Source organism: Sander vitreus, chromosome 11 (genome assembly GCF_031162955.1).
Source record: "Sander vitreus isolate 19-12246 chromosome 11, sanVit1, whole genome shotgun sequence".
Classification (NCBI taxonomy): Eukaryota; Metazoa; Chordata; class Actinopteri; order Perciformes; family Percidae; genus Sander; species Sander vitreus.
Window position 1 is genome coordinate 26,987,915 of NC_135865.1, and position 11,992 is coordinate 26,999,906.

The 11,992-nt window shown below is 39.9% G+C and overlaps 1 protein-coding gene across 1 annotated transcript in view; it reads right to left on the bottom strand.

Moving 5' to 3' along the window:
- Nucleotides 1-1,927: 1,927 nt before the first annotated feature.
- The window catches only part of itgb5 (integrin, beta 5), a 67,837-nt gene continuing 57,772 nt past the window's right edge, over nucleotides 1,928-11,992 (bottom strand). Inside the window, exons 13-16 of the mRNA XM_078262564.1 lie at nucleotides 11,765-11,865; nucleotides 6,229-6,348; nucleotides 4,496-4,662; nucleotides 1,928-3,536 (exon numbers count right to left, since the gene is read on the bottom strand). Of these exons, the coding sequence (XP_078118690.1) occupies nucleotides 3,441-3,536; nucleotides 4,496-4,662; nucleotides 6,229-6,348; nucleotides 11,765-11,865 (484 nt within the window). The 3' untranslated portion in view covers nucleotides 1,928-3,440. The remainder of the gene's footprint in view (nucleotides 3,537-4,495; nucleotides 4,663-6,228; nucleotides 6,349-11,764; nucleotides 11,866-11,992) is intronic.

Genomic DNA, 11,992 nt, shown 5'->3' on the forward strand with positions numbered 1-11,992 from the left:
CCCCCTCTCTCTCTCTCCCCCCCCTTTCATGTCTTCAGCTGTCCCGTCGAATAAAGGCCTAAAAATGCCCAAAAAATAATCTTATAAAATAAAAATAGAATCTCTGTGTGCTCAGGTCTGTGTGTGCAATTACAGATTTGTAATCACACCTTAATCAAATGTGATTAAGATAGTTTCACAGCTCCACGGTTATAAACACAAACTACACCGAAAAATAAGCAGTATAAACATATGAACTCATCACCTAAAAAAAGACCCTCCTCCCATCAGTGCTGCTTCTTCCTCTCGCTCCCTTTTCCCCCATTTCTCTTCACACGTCCATGGCCTTTCCTCTGTCCTTTGCACAAGCACCAATGGATTATAAATATAGAAATATAATACTGAAACTAAATAAAAAACGATATTGCATGGTAAAAAGGAGGGGTAAATTACAGCATCAGACCAGCCTTGCATGGTTAGTGTTGCAAACAGATGTTTTACTAACTTGGAGTGTGTACACACACACACACGATTAAAATTAGACCTCAGATTCTTGCAGCCTCTGTAAATATGTAACGAGCGACCAAACACAACAGACTCAGCGGCTTTTTTGTTGTTCTTGACATAAGCCCATTTATTGTTCTTGCTCTGTGCAGTGTTACATAAACGTGTAGTGGTGCAAGTCTGTTCATCCGTGTGAAAATGTTCACGCCTGCACAGGAAAGATTTATGTTTGATCGGAGAAAAACATGTGGGTGGGTGAGTTTAAGTAAACCGTGCCAAGACACAGAGCCAAGCTAAGTCAAAACTCAAAACATTTTCATTTGGCACCGTTATGTACATACATCCTCGTGTTATATTATTTACATACACTCAAACGCACTCTTACGCATACAAACTCCAAAGTCCCTGCCACTTTTACTGAAAGACCATCACAAGAAAGATCACAGATTGCCCTTCTTTCTTGCCCCAACCCCTCTAACTTTGCTCACTGTCCGATTTCCCTGCGGCAGCTCAGACTCAGCCTCTTTCTGTGGGAACAGTGATGGTGGATTTTTGACTCCAGACGCCGTCCTGTTGGGGCTTCTTGAAGTTTCCACCCACTCCCAGTGCAGGCAGGGTGGACACAGCCTCACAGGGACTTTATAACGTAGCAGCCAGTACAGTATGCCCAAATCTACATTAGCTCAAAGTACTGCATGTGTCCGTATTCCAAGTTAGAGGTGATCTACTCATGAGTGTAACAAATCTACTTTATCACACGAGAACGCTTTAACCCTCTGAGGTCTAAGGGCATTTTAAGATATCTTTTTTTAAATTCCCCTTTTAAGGGTATTTGTATATAACCTGATCCCCATGGGTTTCATATCAAAATGTTCACAGCAAACTCAGCTTTCTGTAAAGTGAGGCCCACATTTGATCCAGAGCAACGTGTAAAGCTGAAAAGTAGATGTTCGCTTTTTGAAATTTCTCAAATCTCTCGTGAAAACAAACGCTACACTCAATTGTTTTGGGGCTTGAAATTAATTTACAAAAGTCTTGGGTTCTCAAAAGTAGTGTAATATATAAAATAAAGTGTGGAGTGTGGACTCGCCGGTGCGTCTTTCGTCATCAGAGGGTGAAGGCAGTCACCACAGTGCTGCAGATACAGGGCTTAACACGGGAAGTCTCTGATCGTGAGGTTTTCAGAGGCACGTGATATTTCTGACTTTTCTCGCTGTCAAAGAAACCAAAACGCAACAATAAACTGAACAAATTACCAAGAGTTTGTCCAAAAACTTCTAAAAACCCATAAAAAGGAGCCACACTGTTGCCCTGCAACTATTGATTATTTTCATTATGGATTAATACACCAATTATTTTCTTGATTTGGACAACAAAATGTCTGAAAATAGTAAAAGAAAAAAAAAAAAAAAAAATGCCTGTCACAATTTCCTAATGCCCAAGGTGACATCTTCAGATTGTTTGTTTTGTCCGACCAACTGTCCAAATCCCAGTTATTCATTTTACAGAAGAATAGGAACAGTAGCAAATGACTCCTCCTGACAATATTTGATGTTTTTGAGAAAAAACTAATGATTATCTCATTTTAAAAATAAATACTTGCAGATCAAATGTATGCCAATTTACTAATCAAGTGTTTCAGCTTCACTGTAAATAGTCACTAGAGCTTCATGCGTGTACTAATCCGTTGCTGAAAATAGTCCCCAACAAACTCACCATTTCCTCAAATTTAAAGCTGGGGTAGGCAGTTTTTTTGGCGTCATTGGGCAAAAATTCCACAATAACCTTTTTTTTGTTGTTGCCTTTTCTAGAAAACTGCTTACCCCAGCTTTAAGTAATGTTGTCTAAAACCACAGCGCCCAGTGGTTCCGTTTAGCATATTGCTTTTAGAAAAATGAAACTTAATATTTTTTGCCACATTTTGAAGATTTATGTCTTCATTAGGAACAAATGAGTTTGGGTCTGAGCGCAACAGACGCGGTAGAGAAGTCTGAAAGTATTATGGGACAACCACATTGTTGGTTTTGGTCTTTTAATGGGATTTGTTAACAAAAAAAAGTAAGAGTAAGACCAGCATTATCCTTTAAGGGTTCAGAGGCTGGGGGATGAGTTGGTACCCTGCCATTCAGATTCATTCATCCTTTATTTAGCCAGGAAGGCCCCCAATGAGAAACAATATCTCTTCTTTCAGGGAGTCCTGGTCGAGAAGGGAGTGCAATTGGAGCATACAACAACACACACACACACACACACACACACAAAAGAAAATTTAAATCTTTACGAGACTTGACTCTAAATATTCTCTGTGCAAAATGAGGGTAAGAAGTCTATTGCTTAGTAAATGTTAGTGGTACCACAATGTCATCTAGCCACCTTTAGAAATATGTGCTTTTTAATAATTCTGTAAATTTCCTGTCCTGTTGGATGCAGTTTATACTTAAAACAAAGCAGTTTTAGTGTTTATAAAAAATATACAAATATAAGCCAATGTCCTGCCTGCTCTGTGCAAAGACTGAATGGTGGTTGGAGTCATGGTCTGTATGAGAGAGTTCTGTTTATTTTGTGTAACTGCAGACTCTCTCTCTCTCTCTCTCTCTCTCTCTCTCTCTCTCTCTCTCTCTCTCTCTCTCTCCCTAAGAAGAAGTTCATTCTTCGTTGCTCCTCCAGACTGCCACCGCTGTCAGCGAAACACACAGATCAAGAAAAAAAGAAGTCGCATCACGTCTCTGGGGTAGGCTTGAATCTCCTGCGTAAAGAAAAAACAAAAAAAACAAGAAGGCCACAGATTTCCGCCCCGCCCCCCCCCTTCGGACACAGTCTAGTTCATTTTTTCACTTCTGTTATCAGGTGTGAACCGTGCTGAGGGATGGGGTGTGTTGAGTCCGCCGTCCACCTCTGGCCCCGTCCTCCGGGGATCTGTTTGTCGGACCGGTCCTGCCGCGCCCCGTGCCGAGGGATCAGTGGACCCCCCCGTTGAAGGACTTCCCATACATGTTGAAATCGGTTTCTACAAAATGTGTAGAGACAGGCTGCTTGTACAGAGGGTTGGAGGCCTGAAGGGGCGAGACATAAAAAAACAAAAAACAGAAAGTCACACAACGGCACAAGATGAGAGCTTTGAATGTCTAGGACACGGCTCTGCTGATATTAGCTTAATACAAATATGATGGTATCAGCATATTTGTTTGGCAATAAGCAATAAGAAAATGCAGAAATGCAAAGATGATGTCCTCATTACATAGTTTGTCCTCTAAAGAGCACTGACAAGTTTTATTTTTTAACTGAAAAATATCCTACTCGCGCTCACTGGCTCTCATTTGAATTTTCAAAATAAAACACCGTTTTAAAGTAAGTATTTATTTTTTAGAGAAATTGTACTAGAATTGCCTCTCTCACTATTTATGCAGAGAGAAGAGGCACTGATACAATTCTGTTTGTTCTATGAGCCTCATATTTTTACTTGACATTTTTATCTATAATGAAAAGTTTGGTTCTAGTTAGTCTCGCATTGCCAGACCTTCCTCCACAGCGCTGCGGAGGAGGGTCTGGCTAGTCCACACAGCATCCCAGGATGGGAGGAAAACCTGCTCTGGTTTATTGGCATTTCTTTAAACCAATCACAACCGTCTTGGGCGGCGCTAAGCAGCGCAAAGAGCCGCTGTGCCTCTGCAAAATAGCCTCTGGAAGGAACTTGTTTTGGTGGAAAGTGTACGTTCAAATGTTTTAGTCGTGCAACACAGAACTCAGATTGGACAGACAGTCTAGCTAGCTGTCTGGATTTACCCTGCAGAGATCTGAGGAGCAGTTAACCATAGTCCTCAGAAATCCACCAGAGTTTAGAACGCCAACACAAAGAAAACGGAAGGTAACGGACATCCGGCCTAAAAGAGTGAAATCCGGCGGAATTTCCGGCGGCAACGAATCAATCCCGGAAGTGGAACATGGTGTATATAGACTATGTTCTAGTAGATACAATAAACTTCCCAAATACAAAGAGGGGGATCGACCTTACCATCTCGTATCGGGCTCGTGAGCGTGCGCTCTGGAAGCGCGAAAACTCTCTCCGGTCATGAATGGTGATGACCAACTTCCAGACAGCGAGCAGCACCACTCCCACCAGCAGGATGCTGCCGACCACTGCCAGCAGCACCATCAGAGCATCGGGCCCACCACCGCACTCTGACACAGGAAACAGGCAAATCAGTTCTGATATAATCGATCACTGGCGAGTACAATCTCGCCATCACCGAGAGCAATGATCAAAAAGAGTTGGAATAAACCATCAATACCCTCTAAAGGTGTTTTGTGTATGGAATCATGGAATCGTTGCTCGTCTAAAAGTTCCTCACTCAGTTTATTACATTGTGTACTTGATCGTCAAATGCAAAAAACATTTCAGGTTACAAACCACGCAGTAATATCTAAATAAGATAAGATAGACTTTATTAATTCCACACTGGGGTAATTCCTTTGCTGATGTTTGAACATTTCACATTTTCATTGGAATCCATAGCTGACATTAGGTAAGTAATGTAGAAATGTAGTTATCGGGCGGTGCGCGGTCACGGAAGGCTTGTATCACGTGGACGCTCCAACAGTGTTGTTGTCATTACTTAGAATTCCTCATGGGGGCGACAGAAACTACGCCCTATAGCTTTAAAAGGATAGTTTGGATGTTTTGAAGTGGGGCCGTATGAGCTACTTTTCCATAGTCAGTGTGTTAGCTACAGCAGATGGCGGTCGGCACGCCCCCAGTTTGGAGAAACAGACACGGAAGCTAAGCTATGTACTGCTGTGTTTTTTTGTGTGTGGGTAAATGAGGGCGGGGGTGGGAGAGGTGGGCGGATGGTAGGGTGGGTTGAAGGAAGTGAGGTGGGTTGGTAGGGGTGGGTCTGTATAATCAATAATAAGTACTGAGGGAAGCATAGTATGTAAAAGTAGAGATGAAATTCTGATGAAACTCTGATTTTGATGAAATTCTGAAATCTTTTTTTTTTTTTTTACATTGCTTTTCATTGGTGTTGTCTCGCCCTTATTTGGTGTACTTCCTGGTATTAATAAAAAAAGAAAAAAAAAAGCTATGTCCTGCTGTGGACGGGGGCAGCAGCTAAACACATTTTAGACATCAAACAAAACGAAATCAGTTTAAGTGTACGCTATATTTAGAATATTTTCACCCCTTTAACTTAACAGCCCTTTACGACGGGGAACTGTCGGGGGGGGGGGGACGTGCCCTACTAGCGTTCAGTTTTGCAGGTCCGCCGCAACACTCACTTCTTTTATATCAAGGCTGAAGACCTTTATTTTTGATGTTGCCTTTCTTTAATTTTTTTATACTGCACTGTGAATTTTGCTTTTTAATGTTTAACGTTTTATGTAAAGCACTTTGAATTGTCCTGTTGCTGAAATGTGCTATATAAATAAAATTGCCTTGCCTTACTGTAGCTAACACACTATTGACTACTGACTATGGAGAAGTAGCTCATACAACCCCACTTCAACAGATCCAAACTATCCCTTTAAGAGCAAAGACTATACATTTATACTTCATTGGAAAACACAGGGTTGCACAACAAAATGTAAGTTGAAGTCCTGTTATGTTACACAAGACAAAACAAACTAAACTATTCTTATGGTGGAGCCGTGGTGGGTGATTCTCCACTTTAAATACAATCTAAAGGCACTTGGTTGGTCGCAGGTTAAAAAGGAAGGCAGACCTAATTTGTTGTTGTTTGGAGCACTGACCTGGCTCTTTTAGAGCTGTGAGGACGGATTGTCCGCTGGCGTGCTCGGAATACGTGAACTTCATGACACAATCGTTGTCTGTCTTATACAGACAAAGCACAGCGCCGGGCTCCTCCGTTTCTGGAAGGGAAGGCGAGAGAGAAAAGCAGATCAAACACACTTCAATAGCTGATAAGAATCTTGTATCAATCTTTAATTGGATCGGTTAAATCATCTTCAAGTTCATATACGTAGCAGAATTTTACCACAAAAGGAGATGAGAAAAGGAAATAGCCTGGAAGAAAAAATGATTAAAAGTTATTAACGAGAAGAACAACAACAGCCCCCCAATCAATGTCTTACTGGATTAAAATGAACTTTTACGGACTTGTTTTTAGAAATACTTGGAGCTTCTTTGCTCTTTACTTTCACTTAGGGAAAATATTCTTCTAACAAAGATCGTTTCTGAAGGAGCTCACTTTCTACTGGTGTTTTGAAGGAAATATTATCATATTATCATTATCTGCCGAGGTTTAGCTTCAGATTTCGGAACAGATGAAGTGAAACTGAAGAGGAATCCGGCTCTTGAGGGGAAAAACTGAAAACACTTGTGAACAATCATCACATAGCCTGAATTTCTTTGCTCTGAAATCACAACCAACAAATGAGACTGATATTCTGGGTGCTTTTTTTTTTTTTTTCAGTCAATCTTTATCACCCAAAAACATTTAAAAGCTCACAGAGGAGGGTGAAGTCACACTACCCCCCTTATATTTCATGCACCAAGTATCTGGAATGTACATGTGGAGCCTATTAAGGCCAGTCAGATGGCTGAACTAGCAGGGAATGCTATGAAAGACATCAGATCTGGGCCAGGGCCATGCATGCTGGGCCAATATGGAATGGTCTTATAATAGTCTATAATAATTATATAATAATATAAATAGTCTCTGTAACTAAACACACAACTGTCAGTCTCCTCTTTCTCCTTCATGCAGCATCACGGTGCCATAGAGGCCATAAATCACTGTGTACTTATTAATGCATTCCTAAACCTTTCCCTCCAGGAGGTGACAAACCCAGATAGAAGCACTTATAGTTAACACGGTCTGCACAGTTAGACCTGTAACTCCAGCTTTTAAAAAAATGACACATGAGAGAGGCAATGGTTTGTTTAGTCTCCCTATGGAGAAGGAAGAACAGACGTGAATGGATTGATCTCTTTGAACCAAATGAGGGGTGTGTGTAGTTATTTCCTGCTGTGTGAAGTGAAGGTGTCCGTGGAGCTGCGAGAGGCCCAAACAGACTGCCACATAATAACATAAACATCGGGACACGACTGACCAGTGGGCGGGCTTTCATTATTAATCACAGGACGTGTGTGAGGTGTTAAACAAGAAAAGCTGTGAAGCCCCAAACAAGCACAGAGAGCCAGTCTACAGCAGGGGCAGAGCCAGACTTTGTTAACATTTGGGGCTCAGCCCAAACTTAGAGGGTGGGGGTGGGGTTCCCAGGGGCATGCTCCACCAGGGAGAGTTTATTCCTATTTACGGGAGCTATATGCTCTATTTTTTTAGGGATGGACCGATACTGGTTTTTCAAGGCAGATACCGATACCGATTATTAGTAGTTAATGAAACCGATTACCAAAATTTGGAGCCGATATGCATGTACAGTGAAAATGAAAATCTTAAAGTCAAAATCAAGATTTTGGAATGTTACAAACTCTAACACAAAACTTTGTTTAAATGCTTTAAGCAATTATTTAATAAATGAGAAACTTTCAACATAATAGCCAGTAACAGGGAGTCAGATAGTGTTGTGGGCGGGACATTAAGTCAGACTCGGTGGTGAGTGAAACCGAAGCAGAGGGACAGACACAGAGCTGGAGCAGAGCCAAAGTAGAGCACTTTTTAATTCATTAACTTCATCGGTTATCAGGGAAATAAAACACAGATACAGATCATCTGCAAACTGCCAAAAAACTGACCGATAATGGGTCTATCCCTACTATTTTTCAAGCCATTTGAGATAACAGAATGCTTAGCAATCTGTACATCGTTTGGGAAAAACCATTATAAGTTTCCAAGAAAAAAAAAAAAAAAAGAATCATCCGGTTTTCATCATTCTGAAACCAGAACAATCAAATCAAATGTTGAGGAAGACAATCCTGCCACTTAAGAAGAGGCAAAACTTCTGATGTTGGCATTTTTAAGTTAGGCTACATAACATAGGTAGCGTAGAAATTTGAACTCTTCTAATCTCGACTCTTTATTACACTGTGCTGGAGTAGAGTTCACAGATATGTACCAGGTCAGAGATACTGAGGGGGAAATGACACAAAGTTGAAGCTATTTTAAAACCATAAAATTAGAACGCAAATTTCGGTTCCTCATTTCGGTTGCACTTAGTGTGTCGACCATTTTCCCTCTGGGCTCACCAAAACGGACGTAAAAGCATATTACCCTTACACTGCACGTGATCGCTAGTCAGTGTTGGGAAGGATACTTTCAAAACGTTACAGAGTACAGAATACATGCCCAAAAATGTAATTTGTAACGTGTTCCGTTACTCAATCTGAGTAACGTATTCTGAATACTTGGATTATTTCCACATTGAATTGCATTTCATAAGTAGGAATGCGGCCATCACATCCAGCTTACTAAACAGGCCTATTCTGGTGTGTTCTTCTGTTCCAACTGGCTGAATGTGTACCTAAATAAGCAGATAGATTTTTGTATTTGTAGTCCCGAACTGCATACTACAAAAATCTAACCGCAGTCTAAGCTACCAGGAGCTAATTTTAGCTAACGTTTGCTAACATGTCAAACGGGGCTAGTCAGTCTTTCAACGGCTCTGGGGCTAGTAAATCATCACGTAGGAGAATGTAAAGTCGCACGTCTTCTATAAAATAGCAAGGTGACCAGTAAAACTACAGCAGACGACTACCCTTGGCTAAAAATAACTTACTTCAAGATGTTTCTTCGGGTTGGAAGTGGAGTAATTTGGACGCTGAAAGGAAGTTGGTTGCTGGCAAGCAGAAGTTGCACTGCAGTGCACAGTTATATTTCGTTCTCCCTTCTCTTTCTTTAATGTGAAATGCTGTTTGAATTTCCAAGATAGAAACACATTCCTGCCCTGGCTCTGTTGTGCCGGTTCCGGCTCCATCTTTACCTCTATCAGTGATCACGCAAATAGCTCATTTTTTCGTTTTCATATTGGGGCTTCTGGGAAATGCATGGAGTTGCGAGAGTGAATAAACCCGTGAAACAGAGAAGTATCGTCATGTAATCCATTGATTTCAACAATGTATCTGTATTCTAAATACCAACTATTTAAATTGTAACTGTAACGGAATACAGTTACTCATAATTTGTATTCTGAATACGTAACACCGGTACATGTATTCCGTTACTCCCCAACACTGTCGCTAGTAAACATATTACAGTTTTGATATCATTTTTAAAAGTACCGGTTCGGCATCGGAATCGTAAAAAAAAAAATCCAAATGATACCCAACCCTAAATCCGTTGCCCGCCCCTGGTCTACAGCCACTCGGGCAGCTCTGTGAGGTTGCACTTAGGTACGTATAGGCATGTTAACATCAGCGTGCTGCAGCTTCGAGGCGCTCTTACATTATCAACAATAGGACACAGTTCTTCTTCCAGCAGTTTGACAGAGGCTTGGTTTCTCATTAAGCACGTTCACATCTTGCTCGTGGAATTTGCTGCTCTGTGTGATTCTCTGACACATTATATTATAACTATTTGCTAGATGCTTTTGTCCTAAGTGACTTATCATACTGTCCATAATCAGATCTATTGGGCATATCATACCGCCAGCTGTTTATTCTGTACATAATGTCTTACTATTTCAAAATCAGTTGTAACAGAAATAAACATACGGCTAAAAACAAGGATAAAAAGCTGAAAAGGTAAACAAACATGTTAAGCTATGTACAAATATAAGTTTGTATATTAAAAAGTGTATATTTACATATACACATACGTACATGTTCATGCTGTATATATCGTAGCGTTTTCATATCTTCCCCGTTCTTGTTCTATTCTACATTTTATATTTATTCTAGGGCTGGGCAATATATCAATATTATATCGATATCGTGATATGAGACTAGATATCGTCTTAGATTTTGAAGAATCGTAATATCGTCACATGGTAAGTTTTGTCTTTTCCTGGTTTTATAGGCTGCACTACAGTAAAGTGATGTCCTTTTCTGAACTTACCAGATTGTATTTATTTTATTTTTATTTTATTGTTTATTTAGATAGGGACAGTGCATATTAATGGACATCAGTACAAGTACATAATGTAAATATGCTAGAGTTAGCACCATAGCTAATTTTCATCTATTGTCCCTAGGCAGATACATAAAAAGAAAAATATAAAAAAAACTAACAAGCATGCAACACCCTCATCGTTTGAGAGGCAAGACAAAAACTAACAACAACAGTCAAGACAAAATGCATTGCAGATTGTTCTAGCTGTTCTATTATTTGCTTAGTCATTATATTATATTTTCTAAAATCTAAATGTGAAGATATTTTGTAAAAGCACCAATTGTCAACCTTACAATGTCGTCGCAATATCGACATCGAGGTGTTTGGTCAAAAATATCGTGATATCTGATTTTCTACACATCGCCCAACCCTAATTTATTCTACGTATTACTTTTTCTTTATTTTATGTTTTACTATTGGTTCGTTGATGGCTTCCTTCTGTCTTCCAAGACAATGTGAGTATTTTCTTTTAATATATATATTTTTTGACATACATATAGACCTAAAAAGGTGGTCAATTCACCACATCCATGGTGAAAAGGCATTTATTAAAAGGTCGATTTTGGGATTGTATTTATCGATATCAGATCACTCAAACAAAAACTGATTTTAATTGGAGAACCGATATTTATTATTATTTTTTATATTAATTTTTAAGACAGCCCTGGTATGTTAGATTGAGGGTGATGAAGGACCAATGTGCAAAGGCTAAATAAGTCTCCGTGACAAATACTGATGCACATTTTAATTTAATATACAGTATTATGGAATAATCCTCTTAAAGTATATAGGCAACGCAAAGTAACATAATTAACTTCCTACAGTATATAATGTAATGGCTAAAATCAAACGGGGAAAATGAATGTGATTTACAGTCACATGTGAGCATGTGACATATTAAGCTATTTTAACTAAACTCCATCTTGTTATTATTCTAATGGCAGTGTGTAAATAATTAAATATGGCTGTTCTTGCAATGACAGCATGGTGCTAGACCGGTGTGAGAGTTTGTATCCATTACATCAGACGTGTTAAATGTGTCACATGTCACACAGAACTGAAATCACTGGACCATGTACTGTACTTTGGCAGAGCTCCCCAATAACAGCATGAAAAGTCTAATAAAAAATGACAGTGGAAGGAGGATGTAATGTGAAAAGTGAAACTGTTGCAGATGCAACAGATGTGAATACCTCCAGCCAGCTGGTCTGTGTGCATGTGTAAGAATGTGTGTGTGTGTGTGTTTTTTTACTCACTGAGGGTCTCCACAGTGATGATTTCATCCTTGCACAGGCGCTGGCACGTCTGGTTGTCTGAAAGCCGTCCGGAGTTGAAAAGCCGGCACTCGATACACTCCCTGAAGCAGGGAAGAGCGAGTTTACTGGAAAAGCCGAGTACAACAAGTACTCAAATCTTTTAAAAAAAAAGGCTTCTTTTATCTTTATTCATGAGCTAGAACGCACCCAGAGAGAACAAATCTACAC